At 41.4% G+C, this 15,956-nt stretch overlaps 1 protein-coding gene across 1 annotated transcript; it reads left to right on the forward strand.

Moving 5' to 3' along the window:
- The first annotated feature begins 531 nt into the window (after positions 1-531).
- On the forward strand, positions 532-15,891 carry ORC1 (origin recognition complex subunit 1). Its single transcript, XM_063406799.1, has 16 exons — positions 532-902; positions 1,296-1,423; positions 2,590-2,759; positions 2,943-3,324; positions 3,969-4,260; positions 5,616-5,720; positions 6,285-6,474; positions 7,014-7,120; positions 7,841-7,942; positions 8,448-8,619; positions 10,802-10,909; positions 11,647-11,796; positions 12,992-13,111; positions 14,543-14,709; positions 14,958-15,045; positions 15,553-15,891. Exons 1-16 carry the CDS (start codon positions 697-699, stop codon positions 15,745-15,747), a joined length of 2,682 nt encoding a protein of 893 aa, XP_063262869.1. The 5' UTR covers positions 532-696; the 3' UTR covers positions 15,748-15,891.
- Positions 15,892-15,956: the final 65 nt, after the last annotated feature.

The following is a 15,956-nucleotide window of genomic DNA, read 5'->3' on the forward strand; positions in this document are numbered from 1 at the left end:
GGGGACACAGCGGGCAAAGGGCTCCTGCTGCGGGTGACCGCGCGCTGGGACGGGCTGCCCGGGGAGGCTGGGAACTCCTTCTCGCTGGAGATACCCCAGAACGGTCCGGACGCGATCCTGTGCAATGCCCTCTGGGACGACCCTGCTGGAGCGGGGAGGTGGGACCGGATAGACCGCGGGGATCTGTTCCAGCCTGGCTCGCTCTGTGAGGGGATCGGGCCGGTGAGGAGCTCAGTGAGGGGCTGAGGGGGGTTAGTGGCTCCGCGGTGCTGCCGGAGCCCCTCGGTGTCCCGCGGCGTGTCCCGCCCGGCGCACGGTGACTCCTCAGCCGCCATGTGCTGCCCGGGCTGGGGCGGTTAACGGCACGGGGGGCTGTGTGTGGCTTTCCCCGACTTTCCAGACGAAAAGTCTTCCTTAGGAGAGAAAAAAAAAAAAAAAAAAAAAGGATGGGGGGAATTTAAAACCAAACGGAAACGATAAGAACTGAGCGAAAGTGAAAGGTCGATGACGGTCTGAGGCAGCTCGCGGCGAGGCTCGGTGTCCCCGGGGCAGGAGCCGGCCCCGCCATGGCCGTGAGGGCCGGGGAATGGAAAAGGATTGAAGAACAAGTCACTACTAAGGATCTTCCTTTCTTCCTCATCCCTCGGGGAGAGGCTCTGGGGAAGGTGCACTTCTCAGTGTCAACCATCGCTCTTCATGCACGCTGAACGAATTGATACAAGTTCTATGTATCTTCCCACCTTTCCTTTTTTTGGGTTTTCAATAATAATCAGAAAATGTTTGTTTATTTGTTTTAGCTTTTCCTTGGGAATCATGAACACCCGGCAGCAAAGCAAACTTATTTACTCCTGGTATGGAAAACCCTTGAGTTCAGACAGAAAGCTGAGAACTTCCCAGTACAAGTAAATAACATTTATTTCTGTTTTGCTAAGGGAAAGTTAATGGATGTTTCTTTATCTTTCTGACATCGTTTCGGTTAACATGGGCATCAGTGGCAATATGAGTAAGGTTTTGGGCGTTTTGTCGTGACACTGTAAGTGTGTAACAAAAGCATTGTCACTAAGCTCTTTAATTATAAACTGCATAGTGTAGAAGCAAAATCATTTAACCAAATCTGTGAGTAAGTTTTAACTAATTGAACTACATATGAAAGCGTCTAATCAGGGAACTAAGTTGTAAGCGTTGCAAGAAGGGGTATAACTAACTGTAAAGTTGACAGGACATTGGGTTTAATGATATGTGAACTATGAAGAAAATGAAATTCTCTTAATCTCCTTGTGTCTGCCACTTTCTAGGGGGATCCTTATTACCTCAGAAAGCACCAAAACAGAAACCTGTATACAGCTTGGTGACTTTATTTTAGTGGAAGGGGTGAATGCAGATCAGCCTTATGTGGCACAGCTCTTGGATTTATATGAAGATGGTAAGAGAATGAAAAACTTACATCCTGTGTGAGAAATTTTAAAATGTTTTAAAGTTACCTTTTTCATGGGGGTGTACTTAGCATTAATACTATGTCACTGGCCTGATTTTTTAAGAAAATCAAGTTTTGGTAATTATTGCATCTGTATTCACAGGCTCCCTCAAATATTTGGGACTGCTGGCCAATTTCAGCAAAATTTGATACATAAATGGAAATTTAAGTACATTGTAATTTTTGCAGTCTTTTTACTAGTTGTCTAATTTAAAAGCAGTGGTCCTTGAGGAAGTCAGTGTGAGCTCCTGCTTTATTTAGAGATGGGAGAATCCAAATGGAACAAGAGCACTGCAACCCTGAAATTTGCATCTCATTAGACATCAGGCAATTTAACAATAAAGTACAAGGCTGAATAAATGGGACTTGTTTCTTCTGTTCCTTGTAGAACTACTTCTTTATACAGAGATAGATATGAAAAGATAAATAATGGGAGGTAGGTGATACAAAAATTGTCTGAGTCTGAATTGGGAGCTACTCATTGGTTATATCTGATTCCTTTGAGCAGCTTTTGTTCTTTCTTGTGCTGTAATAATAATAATTTGAGGGATTTTAATCTTCCTTAACTTTTTTAAAACATGAATACGTATCATTCCATCTTATTTATTTACTAATGTGCTTTTTTGTAGTAGCACAACTGAATATTCTCTTTATGCTGGAATAAAACCCATGAAACTTCTTTAAAAACAAGATATTTCATCCTAGCAATATTTCCTGGTTTTTCAGCCAGTGAAAAAATTGTTTCTGGCCTCTCAAAGTACAATGGCACTGCAAATAACGTCCTGAAATTTCTCAGTTCTGCTTTTGTGTCGCTGCTTTTAGTTAGCAGGGTTTGAGGAGATCATCTCTATGCAAATAAGGAGCCTCTTTCTTTGTGGTCTGGAGCTGGTCTCCAGGTATTTTTGTGACTGAGACCCTGTGCAGGTGTTACCTCAGCCTTTAAAATTCTCAACTCAGACATTTTAATTTATCTTAGAAAATGGGAAATTGGAATCTCTTACCAAGTGCTGTCTCATGGTGTCCAGAGAGGATTTCTCCCCTTGCTGGCTGCAGCCTGGCACTGTTTGTGACACAGTAAAATCCTGCTGTTCCCTGCCCTCCTCTCCTTGTTGCAGGTGCTCAGCACAAACGTGCAGTTGTGCAGTGGTTCTGTCGTTTGGGGGAGATACCTCAGAACAAACGGAAGCTGCTGAAAAGAGAGATTTCTGCCCAGGAGGTGTTTTTTGATCAGATTCTAGGCTATGACACCGATATAGCTGCAGAGACCATCATTAAAAGCATCATGGTATGTACTGCAACCCTTTACCCAGGGAGGGAAGAAAGGAACAGCAACAGTCCTGCAGTGTGAATTAGAAACTAAGGATTGCATGAGGTGCAGTAATAAGATCTGTGAATAGAAAATAGCTGAATTCTAAATTAGCTGTAAACGTTAATGTATGTCTGTTTTTGATATTTCCTGTTTTTGCAGGTCTTACCACTACATCTGGGTGAGGAGCTGCCAATGATTACATTAAACAAGGAACAAACTTTCTATGTCAAACAGTCTTGGGATGGGAAGTGCTTTAAGGTTTTGTCCCCGGACACATTCTCTAAGCTGAAAGAAGCTAACAAGAAAAGAGCTGTCATCACAAACTCTTCAAAAGCATTTATTCCTCCAGACACCCTTACACCTGTGAAAAAAGAGACAGAGAATGTTCTTTGGAGTGCCACAAAACCAAAAAATGTTGATACAGAAATAGAATCCAAACATTCGGCTTCCAAGTCCTCCCTTGCTAAGGAGAGGCATTCTCAAAGGGTGGCTAATAATGACATCAAAACCCCAACAGCAAGGAAGAAGCTGGAGTTAAGCAGTATGTATATGGCAATACTCTGTCCATTCAGTAGTTCTGTATATGTTTTGTGCTTCTCCCTTTTGGCTAGTTCAAACTGTTGTAACATTTAACATCAACTTTTTTAGCTGCCTTGCTCAGGCTTTGGGGTCAGCCCAAGCCTTGTTTGTCTTGTCTGTTTTTTTGAGCACTCTGCTGCTTACATCCAACTGCTGCTGCACATGTTTTTTTTGCTCTTTTTGTATCTGATAAATCTAAATGAAAGTGCTTGTTGACTGAAATACTGCCATTAGACCTCACTTGACCTCTGTGTCCCACTTTCTTTAATCTTCTGACTAATTGTGCACTAAAATGTTTACGTGGAGCTGGTTGAATAAGCACATTTGATCCTGTGTAAGATGCAGTATTTTCAGTATGGAACCTGACTAAAGTCGTAAGTGATGGAGCTGGATTAGAAAACTGGAAAAATCTTTGTCTTCCTTCTGTTCAGTAATTTTTTTGAGGAATTGCTTTCTAGTGATCCAGTTCCATGTTCCTGTAGTGAAATGTTCATCTGCTTTCATTTAAACAGCAGTCACTGAGCCAGCTGTACCACGTCCTCTGAAAGTTAACCAAACCAGCCATATTGAAGCCTGACAAAAGTTCATTTTGCTTTTCATTTCTAGGCCCCACAAGATCCAAAGGGAGGCTGCTGGGATGTGAAGTTTTGGGGCTGTTGGATGACGACTGTGATGCTGTAGCACCATCAGAACCATCAGCCACTAAAAGAAAAGTGAAATTCAGTGATATTTTAGGCTCCCCACCAAAGATCCCCTGCATCAATGACAAGTCCAAGTCCACATCTGAGACTGCAGAGCACCATCAGAGGTTTAGTGACATCCAACTGACCCCCTACACTAAGGTCAAAGATTTCGGTGAAAAGGACAAGAATCTTCATGAGAACGGCGACATTTTATCGTAAGTGCCAGCGTTTTTATTATTTTATGGCATTTTTATTTGTATGAAGCTATCTTAAAAACCCATTTCTGGAAGACTTCTGGAGAGAAAAGTAGGTGAAGTCTCTGCACGTGCCGTGTTTTGAGGACAAGGAGAGAGGGGGGAGAGCCTCAGCAGTGACAAGTGCACTGTGATGAAGCTTTAGAAAATGTTACTTGGAGGGGAATGAATGATCAGGGAGATCCAAAGAGGACTTGACTTTCCAGATGGAAAAGCAGTTCATGATTCCAAGAACAGAGAGATGATGCTGGAAATGGGAATGGTAGGATGATAGGGAAGGAAACTGAAGCCACGTTGATCATTGCTCTCATGATGACTGTGCCCATCAACAAGGGTGAAAATCTGTTTCCCTGCACTCTGTAATCAAGGCTCAGATGTGCCCGACTTGTGACAAGTGTTGAGGGATGCTGGACTGTAGAAAGGTTTGATTTGCCTTAGGAGAGTCTTCATGAGAATTGTATGTATACTTCCATGCTAATTTTTATGTAGGAAAGAAATCAAAGGCCAAAAAGCACAACTATTCATGTATGTCTTCACACAGTCTTTAAAAATGGCATAAACTGGGGGAGGAGAAGAGTGGAACAGACTTTCTTGTGCAAAATGTTACAGGAAGCCAGCAACCAGTCCTTTTTTCCCTTTCCAAGAGTAAAAATGTGGATGTAACAATGGGATTGCCACCTTTTTTTTTCACTATTTATATATAGCATGGAAATGTTTACTTTTCATTGATAAAGTAATGGCATTTCAGTAGTATTTATAGATCTAAAAAAAATCTTCTAAGAACTGCCAACAAAAACAAAAGCATTTGTAATTAACCTCATTTTGTACTTAGAACCAGTAGGAAAGTTGTGTATAACAGTAAAATGTTTCAGTGGCAGGATGAAGAAGCACCCAGGAAGACAACCAAGGAATATCAAAACACAAAGAGAAAAGTACATTCCAAAGAGCATGTCAGAGACAAAGGAAATAATTTTTTCTTATCTTTCTCTTAAGAGAAAAAAAAAGGCAAAAAACTCCACCTCTCAATAAAATAAAACCACAGCTGTTGTGAGCCCCTGTCCCTTCAGATTGGCAGTGCAAAATACAGCAAATAATTTGTTTTTCTTTGCAAAGATGTATTGAAGACACAGCGCAAGAGGGGGGAAGTTGTGCTGCCAGCACCCGTGCCATAGCCAATCTGTAAATAACAAATAAGAATTCATGCTGGGTGGACAGTGGTAACAATTGAGCCTGAAGTTTGAAAGGCCCTCTCTGTGTCTTTACAAGTGTGATGCAAAGAGAGGGGATATAACCAGCTTTGTTTTCTCTCTCTCCAGTCCCGTTGGGTATCAGACACGGAGCATCCTCAGCCCTGTGCTGACCCCTCGTTCTCGCAGAACGTGTGCACAGAAAACCAGTGCCCTCATTGCAGAGCAGATCAGGTAAACCCTGCACAGAAAACCAGTGCCCTCATTGCAGAGCAGATCAGGTAAACCCTGCACAGAAAACCAGTGCCCTCATTGCAGAGCAGATCAGGTAAACCCTGCACAGAAAACCAGTGCCCTCATTGCAGAGCAGATCAGGTAAACCCTGCACAGAAAACCAGTGCTCTCATTGCAGAGCAGATCAGGTAAATCCTGCAGCCAGCATCTCCTCTTCACATAGCTGGTGAGAGCTTCAGGCCTTGAGAGCTTGAAGCCTTGAGAGCTTTTCTGGTTTAATATTGAAATACAAATGGTTCTAGAAGCGCAGCTTAATTGCAGCTTGAGTAAAAACTGGTTTATGTTGAGAAACATAAAGTTGACTCATGGTGTTCTTCAGAAGACTGACTTCCTTTAAAGCAGTCTGTTAAAAAGCCATGGATAATTAGCAGCTGAAAGGGAAAACGTTTTGGCTTGCTGATTACAAGAACTCCAGAAAAAGCTGAAAGTGTACAAATGTTGCTCTGTGGTGTGTAGACTTGTATGTATTTTTTTTTAAGCTTAAGTAGTTTGTGTTTCTTACAGCATGTTGGGCCAGGAAGATTTTCTGTCTGACTCTGACAGTTCCTACTCTTCAAGTAGCGAGGAAGAGGAGGAAGAGGAGGATGTACCCTGTACACCAGAAAAGAAAACTAAATCCAGCAGGATACTCAGCACCCCAAAATCTTCAAGGAAGTCAGCAGTTCATACTCCTGCAAAGACACCGAAGAAAACTGTAAGGTTCCACATAAAAGAGCTATTTTTATTATTTCTGAGCCAGTTATTTGAATGCTTGATGACTGTGTGCCAGAGTTAAGTATCTGAACCCCTTAGCTTTTAATGAAGCATTATCTGGATTAATTTAATCTTTGATATGAGCAGGTTATGCAAATATATAAACCATTTGCATGTTGTAATACTATGACAGTATTGATCAGAAAGCTGTAGCCTAAACAGGGAAATTACTGGCTTGGATGCTGTTTCTTAAGAACCAGATCATTCTGTTATGCAGCACTTCAGAAAAGGACTAACAACTCAGAAACTCTTCAGACAGTTAAAAGGTGTAATTGTCACCACCCCCTTTCCAGTTTCCTTTTTCTCTTAGGAAGAAAACACCATAAGGCTTGTTTGGTAATTCCCTGTGTCAATAGTGGTTCTCAGTTCATCTTGTGCTCTGGCATAAGTAATGTTTGGGAAACTCACATCGGTGATTTGTTCCCAACAGAAACTGCTGTTAGTAGAAAATCTGCTTGAGGTTGTGATTTCTCTTTGCAGCCTGTGCAAGGAACACCCAGAACACCCCGGAATGCAACTCCAGAGATCCCCAGGCGCAGCCAGGCAGCCCAGGAGCCAGCCAGTGCACTGGAAGAAGCCAGACTAAGGTAACCTGTGCTCAGAAAAATTATCTTTATTTTGCACCAGGTGTGCATAGCAGTAGGCTGTGCTGAAATGGGGAATGTCATCCTTACCAGTTAGAATAAAGCAGGTAAAAATGCAAGGTGTTCTGATCCAAGAAGAGTATTTAATAATTTACAGTACAATACTAGATTTACAAATAATGGTAGTATTTACAATACTATTTTCGCAATTTCAGATTGTTTTAACTAGTCCATGCTAAGTTCTTCAGAATTAGGTATCTTTATTCTGTGCAACATTAGAAAAACAAAGATTCTCTGATAAGCTTTAGATTGTAAAGGTACAATATTTGTCTCTTTGGTGCATGAAGAAGCTTTACAGTATCACTGTAGATTTTCACAGTGAAAAAAAAAAGATATTCAGGACTGACTGTCTTTCAAACTGGGTTTTAGTTCTGTTTCTTATAAGCAGTCTCTACTGTTTTATCCTACCTCTGCACTGACTTACAAATAGTTTGTGAATTAAAGCAGATCTTTATTGCTGCATAAATTAAGAGCCCATAAAGAAATACTAGGCTTTTTCTTTTGGGGTGTACTTGACATTGATGTTCAGACTTAAAAGTATGTAAGAGAGATTTGGAAAACTCCACACAGGAGGAAGGTGAGCATCTGCCTGTTTGTTTGCATCAGTTCTTCAGAGAGAACAGCAGTTTTAATTTTCTTTTTCTTTTCTTCCTTAATTCAAAGGCTGCATGTTTCTGCTGTCCCAGAATCTCTGCCTTGCCGTGAGGAAGAATTCCAGGATATCTATAACTTTGTGGAAAGCAAACTTATTGATGGTACAGGAGGGTGAGTTTGGATAGACTGTGACCAAGGTCACATCTACTTATGGCATAACAGCAGTCAGATGATAGATTTTTACTTTGTATTTATTATTTATATTTAAAATGTTATCCTCATTAAAAGTTCCTAGCTCAATTTTCCTGGTATTGTTCTCCCTTAAGTGTTGTTGTCTGTAGAAAAAATATGGGCTTCGTTATTCTACAGATTCAAATTAAAGACCAAATTATAGCTGGTCAGTTTTAGAAGTCTGGAAAACTATTTCTCTTTTTTAAAAAAGGTAAATTACATTTATAAAAGTGTTTTAGGTTGTTAATAGCTTCAGTAATAATAAAAATCCTCATGATCCTCCAAGGTACTGTGTGTGCCAGCTTGCAAATAAAGTACGATGTAGGGAGCTGCCTGAAGTGTCAGAGGAGCATTCAACACTGGTGTCAGAGGTCAGCAATTCCAGCTCATTAATCCAGGAGTGTTACCATTCTGCTCAGGCTGAAGAGGTGCTCTCTTTTTGTAGGTGCATGTACATTTCTGGAGTGCCTGGAACAGGCAAAACTGCAACTGTTCATGAGGTGATTCGGTGCCTCCAGCAAGCTGCAGAAAATGATGAACTGCCACCATTCCAGTTTGTGGAGATCAATGGCATGAAGCTGACAGACCCCCACCAAGCCTATGTGCAGATATTAGAGGTGAGTAAAGGGTTTTCAGTGGCTCCTGGGTTTGAAAGAAGACACCTCACACTTTACCATCAGATCCTTGATGTGTTCAAGGCACTTCTCAGTACTTCCCAGTCCCTCCAAGAGACTCTGCTTTTATCTTAGGGCAGGTTAGAAGATGATTAACTTAAGGCCTTAGCCAGCTTCTTGAACTGTTTTGTTTTCTGCTGCATAAGGTTAGTGGCTGAGAAATAGCCTGGTTTATTGCATCTACTCATCTAAAAAAAATCTAAACCAGCTTTTTATATTTTCCTATGGTGTAACTTTTTCTGCACATCTTCTTAAACAACCACTATGGTGACAACTCTGAAAGTCAGTGTAGCACTAGAATAATTACTGAGTGAGTCATAATGGTTAATTGGTCAGTCATAAGAGCAATTAAGCTAAAGAGAGGCCACCTCTGTCAAAAGTGTATTTCTGATATCCATGACAAACCAGTCTGCAGCATCTGTCTGGGACCACAGATTGTGCTTGTGTTGTATGGGTGGGAACTAATCCTCTGAGGACTGGATTAAGATCACCCAGTAGGCATTAGACAGTAACTGCTCCAAAGCTTTCTCAGTCTAGGCTAACTTTAAACCAGTGACCTGGAAATTAAATGGTTTCCTGAAGCATCTGTTCCATTTTCATATAAACTTCTGCTCCATTTATTTAAGTTTGACATCATCTTTCTGAGCAGGGAGTGGCATACATTAGTGTTCTAATGTCCCTGTCCTCATAGTTGGCAGTTAAATTTGCATATTTGCATCCTTTCCTCAAACCAGCTCAGACAGTGTCATGCTGAGGGATTTGCTGAGGCCAGGTCACTGTTTCCACAGCATAGTGAGAGGCTTCCTGACAATTACCTTATTTCATGGTAATGTGAACGTATTTTAACTTCCTTTGTTCCTATCCCATTCAGCATAAAATCTAAAAATGAATAAAGAATAGGCCTTTGGGAGTACAATCTGTTGTCCCCCACTGTCCTGAACTCTAAGGTAGCCCAGTGAAATATCCTTTAGGGGAGTACAAAGTCACACAAACCACTTCTCCAATTCCTTCTGCCTCAGCTACTGTGAAAGAACTCTAACCAAGAGCTGGGCTGCTGCTGCTCTCCTGATTGCTGCAGGTCAGGGTCCAGTTTGCTGATGTTTCTTTGCACAACTGAAGCAAATTCTGGAGCTTCCCTTCTGCAGTGACCTCACTGCTGTAGGGAAGTTTAGAAATGGAAAGGGACTGGAAGCCCTGGACAGATGAAAGGGATAAGGTTAATTAAATACCTGGGTACAGTAAGAGTCCAGTTCCACCACAGCAGCTGAGCTCTGTGGTGTATTGGATACTCAGCTCCAGAGCTGCAGAATCAGGGTTCTCTAGGATTCAGCTCCTGTCTGTGACTGATTTGGACTATCCTGACTGAATTGGAAACATGAAACACGTAGAAATTATACATTATACATTAATCTTCTGCTCTGACCTGTTTAGTAATTACCAAAATCTTAGGTTTATATGAGATTTTAGAGCAGAAATACAGTTTTCAAATGCAGGCTCCATGTGGCTTTATTGCTGGACTTTGCACTATGATGAACAATTGATTCAGCATCTGCAGTGTCATTTTGAAATGTCATGCTTTGATTTCTGGATATCTTTGGACTTGCAAGGGAAGGGGTAATGTACAGTCAGCTCATCTGTTCTGCCACATAGTTGCAAAAGGTAATGCAGGTATGTTTTTAGCTCACAGTTGAATAAATTTAATTATAGATCCTGCTGATGATTCATTAGAATTTTAATAGCAGTCCAGGATTACTCAAGTCAGGCTATTCTTGTCAGCTGACTTAGGTTTTCAGTAGGTGTGTGTGCATTTAGAGATACCCATGAGATATGCTGGGTTTAGAACCCACCTCTAGACTGGCTGATTACTTAATGATTCTAAGACTGCAGAGAATTCTGTAGGCCTTTCTTTTTATTGTTTTATTTCTCTTCTCCTTTATGGATAGTTCTTGGTAGACCAGAGTGTCTTACGAGCTACTTTGTCCTTGTTTTTTACTCCCCCGTGGAAAAAATAATCCAGGTGCTTGGTGTTGATTGTTAAGGAAAGGCAAAATTGAGCAGAGTCAAAGTTTGTATTTCCAGGGGTTTAGTGTGATTAACCTGCAATATTTGTTCAATCCCTGTGCAGTTTTTGACAGGCCAGAAGGTGACAGCAACCCATGCTGCAGCACTGCTGGCAAAGCTGTTCAGTACACCTGGGCCAAAGAGGAAGACCACGGTGCTGATAGTGGATGAGGTGAGACAATGAATCCTTTGTTTCCTTTCCTCCAAGGTTGGTAAGAAGTGAGTTTCTGGTGGATGGAAAACTATGCATGCTTTGAGTGCATCACGTGATGTCACAGGAATAGACTTAAGAGAGAGGAGATGCAAATAATTCCTCTTATTTATTTAAATTCAGCTTCCTAAAAAGACTGAGTATCCTGTTGCCATGTTGTTCTCTGCCTTGGATTTCATACTGGTTTTATGTTTTGTTATTCCAAGACACGGAATAAGTTGTTTGTCAATTCCAAATACCGGAGGATTCAACTTTTTGTATTTTGTCTGGAAGCTGCTGCTTTTCCAGTGGGAAAACTCACAGAGAAATGAGTCACACCCAATTTTGAAAACCTTGAATGTGCCATGTTCAGTAATAATTATATGCACTCTTGTTTTTGCTGTAAGCTAATTCAGGTTCTCACTTGGAGGGTCTTTGAATCTTGTTAGATGCAGTATTAGTATCACAGTAGTGTTTTAAAACTCCAGCTGTTTAACATTTACTGTGCAAGCATCCAGTAGGACTGTGCTTTTCCAAAGAGATTAGAGCCCCAACTCAGCAAATACAAAGGAGGATAAGGGAAAGGCAACAGAGACAGCTTGTTCAGAATCACGTGAGAAATCCTCTGTGGCAGAGCTGGTTCCCAAACCCCCATGAAGTATTGCAAACACGAGGCCATTCCTTTTCCCAGTGTGATCCTTCTCCTGTTACCCCTGCAGCTGGATCTGCTGTGGACGCGGAAGCAGAACGTGATGTACAACCTGTTCGACTGGCCCACCCAAAAACACTCCAGGCTCATCATCCTGGCCATTGCCAACACCATGGACCTGCCAGAGAGGATCATGATGAACAGAGTGGCGAGCAGGCTGGTATGGGCAGTGCTTTGCTGTGCCATCAAAGGGAACAGATGAAATACTGGATGCAATCGAAAGCAATCCAGGAGAAAAGTAGGATTGGTTATATCAGAAGTTGAACAATGTTTTTTTTATAATTCCCTCTCCAGAGGACTGATAATGAACATATAAATCTTAGCAAAGTTAGTTCAGGAGCCTGTTTGCTAATCAGGTATTAGGCTGTGTACACACATTATGTTCTTGTAAGATGAAATAAGAATATGGATGCCTTTTTTAAATATATTAAGATCTGGATAATCAAATGCAGTGCTTTATGGTTAAGCTGCTTACTTTAGAATTCAGAAGAATTCTCTTCTGGTTTCCCTTTCTCTTTCCCCTTTCATTCCAGGCACCTACTTACTTCTCTGTTTGCCATCATCAGTTGGTAAATTATATAAAGGTATCCAACAAAGAAAATGGGATGTTCTCCCCACTTGTTTTGAATATATTTTCCTAGGTCATCTCACCGCAGCTCTGGAAAGTGATTTGCAAAAACAGTGCTCTGTGCCTCTATCCTTCCATGACTCAAAAACAGCTCCACAGGGTGTGAATTGCTCTCCCCCACCCACTAAGCCCACTGCAGATCAGCTGAGTCTGTACAGTCACAAGAGAGGAGTTTTGCATAAGAAATTCAAAACTCAGGTCTCCCGTAGGATGAAAGGCAGTGCACCATCTGTAACAAACTGTCCTCATCCGAGGGCAGTTCTTATTTGCTTGAGCCAGAAGAGTTTTAATTCTTGGCTGATGGCTAACTTGAAGTCAACACACACATACAGATTTGCTAAAGGAGACATTCATATTTTTCCACAGCTGTTGTATTAAAAAATAATGTGTAGACAGATGTAATCAAAATATTTTTGTGTTGGGGAGCTCTGATTTGTTTAGAAGTTTTTATAAGAGAAATCTGAATTCTGATAGCAGCCTCACTTGCTCCTGGGGCCTCCCAGTGGGGAGATGCAACCAGTGGTCCTCATTGAGTCACAGTTTTGTGGATTTGTACATGTGTTTCACAAATGTGATTGATCAAAGCACGTCACTGGGAGGGAAAGGATGTGAAAGACTGATTGCTCCTACCAGAAAAAGGGAAAGTAACCACAGAGGCCATACTTGAGCAGTTGAGAGTTTTCCAGCACCACAAACACTTCTCACTGTGTTGTGTCATTTGTTGTAGGGCCTCACCAGAATGTCCTTTCAGCCCTACACCTACAAACAGTTACAGCAGATCATTTTATCCAGACTGAAGGGTGTGAAGGCATTTGAAGAGGATGCAGTTCAGCTGGTTTCCAGAAAGGTGAGCACAGGGCAGATAAATGTCCTTCGTGTTGCACTGGATGAAAAGCCTGGGGAGAATTTTGGAACAGCTGTTAGACCTGGTTCTGTGGTTGTGTTCTGTATTTGGGGCAAGTGGGGCACAATTAGATCATACATTATCCAGAGTATTTTCTCAGAAAACATTGCCAGAGCAGTGTCCTTGCTTTTTCCACCTACTCTGAGAAGGCAGCAGCATATTCCAAGAGCTGAAGGCATGACAAGAGTCGTGATGATAAGATGTCAACTGTCTCTACTGTTTAGCATAATGTGAGTCATTGGAGAATCCTGAAAAAGATAGCATGCCAGTGGCAGTGGAAATAGCCTTATTAATTTTATTTCTCGAGATGTTTAGGGCCCTGTCACAATAGATAATAGCTGTTCTGTTTGCAAGTCTTGACACTCAGTTGTACAAAACATAAGTAATGCGTTGGGGATCAGCAGCTTCTCAAACTGAGATATGTGCACTGCTAATGTGTTATATTAGCAGCTCTATATTAAAGTGATCTATTAAAATTACGTCAAAACATCCTGCATCACTGTAGGATTAATAATGAGCGCTCATGAATATGTCAGAAGTAAATACAAGAATGTGTTTTGTTGCAAACCACCTCTCTGTAAGAATAATAGTGATGATTTTGCAGAGGGAATAATTGCAGTGTTTTTCTAGTATTGAGTTTTCTTCAGAAAATACAGAAATATACCTTGCAATTAGATTTTCCACAGGGTTTTTCATTCTTGGGCCCAGCTGGGTTCTAAGGCTTTTGTATATTACCAGCACCTACTGGGAAAACTAGGCCAGTAATGTATGTGGTGAATGTTCATAGCTTTATTAAAACTGTAAAGCACAGTTGAGGTTTTAACAAGTATTTAGTTTCAGACATTTCAGATACCTAAAAATTTTCAGGCACTTGTAGCTGTACTCTTAAAATCAGTATTTTAATGATTATAGAAAATCAGTATTTTAATGAGTATAGAAAACCCCGGTTTTTTGGTGACATAGCCACACTGCCCTTTTTTTCCCTTTCCTTTTCTTTTCCTTACCATAACCTGAATTATGTTAAAGATCTTCACTGATAATTAAACTGGTACTTCTGAAAGCTTTTGGTGTGGAAGTGAACTGCTCACCTTTAATTTTTTTTTAACCTCTTCTATATTATAGAAAAAAGTTCAGCCTTGAATTTCTGATGACCAGATCAGGGTGAGGAGGGTGTGGGAGATGTGGAGAGCTGCTCCTGTTGGTTCTGGCCAGTAAGCTTTGTTCAGGATCTGGGACTGTAGCAGGACAATTCAGAGATGCGTTGCTGTCCCGCTGGGTGCTCAGGCTGTTTGGGGTTTGTCTGTCTGTTGATTCTTGCTGAGCTCTTTCCCCAGCTGTCTGGAGATGTCACCAGTGTGTCACGCTCACTTGCAGGTGGCAGCCCTGTCCGGGGACGCACGGCGGTGCCTGGACATCTGCAGGAGGGCCACGGAGATCTGCGAGCTCGCCAGGCACAAGAGAGCCCCGGAGATTGTCAGGATGGCCCATGTCACTGAAGCCATAGATGAAATGTTCTCCTCACCCTATGTCAATGCAATCAGGTAAAAAATACTCCCTTTGCTTTGTGTCTCTTTCACAGCGCTAGTTTTTCAAAAACAAAAATGTGATGCCAGAGTTGCAGGCTGTGATAAAATGGCCACATGTGACATGAACTGCAACCCTGCATTTGAATATGTATCTCCCAAGCAATTTCCCATCCAGGCTTCCTCCTGTTGTTTCACAGGTTCTGAACTTCACAAATTGATTTTTGTCTGCTTTGTGGTTTTGTTGTTTTTTTTTTTTGACTCAGGAATGCTTCCTTGCATGAACAAATCTTCTTGAAAGCAATTTTGGCAGAGTTTCGCAGGGCAGGAGTTGAGGAGGCAACAGTTCAACAGGTAAGGGCCTTTTTTGTTAGTGACACGAGTAATCTGGATCACAAGGTGGTTTTATTTTTTTTGGCCTGCATGTTGAAACATCTCACGCTTCTACCCTAACATGCTTTGTAACAGGAAAAATCAAAGAGAAGCTGAAATTATCAGGCAGTGCTCCAAGGAGGAAAACTGAAAGCTGATTCCAACTTGTGCATCACTGGTTTTCTTCACAGAGGCAGATTATGTCACTGGTGGCTTTGGTTTTTTAAGCAGACCCATAAAATACTGGGTGCCAGCAGAGCTGTGAAGACTGGAGTACTCATGAATAGTGTGGAAGCTAAATGTTAATACTTACAGAAAGATGCAGTTGTAAACATTTTTATATAAAATCACAGCATCTGAACAGGCTGGAGCGATTTTATCTCCCTTCCCATGGCTGTGGGGGGAAGGCAGCTTCTCTCTGTGTCACCTTGGCACATCCAATTGCAGCAGGCAGTGAACATAACCTGTGTCCTTTTTCTCTTTTAACAGATCTACCAGCACCACGTGGCCCTGTGCAGGATGGAGGGCCTGCAGAGCCCCACGGTGTCAGAGATCCTGGCGATCTGCTCCAGACTCGGTGCCTGCAGGCTCTTGCTGGTGGAGGCCAGCACTAAATACCTGCACACTCGAGTGCGACTGAACCTCGGCCAGGACGATGTCATGTATGCGCTCAGGGAGGAATAAAGCAAAAGAGGTTTTATTGCTTTTAGTGTGTATAAATATTTTAAATACCGTCTATTTTTATTTTTTTTTAATTATTGATAAAATGGAAATAGTGAAATGTATTTTTAAAAACGTTTTGCTTATTTGATGTATGAACGCACTCGTTTTTAATAATAAAATGCTTTGAAATGAATTCTTTAAGTATTTCAAACTATTTGTTTTTAGAAGTA

Source organism: Prinia subflava, chromosome 10, assembly GCF_021018805.1.
Source record: "Prinia subflava isolate CZ2003 ecotype Zambia chromosome 10, Cam_Psub_1.2, whole genome shotgun sequence".
NCBI classification, from domain to species: Eukaryota; Metazoa; Chordata; class Aves; order Passeriformes; family Cisticolidae; genus Prinia; species Prinia subflava.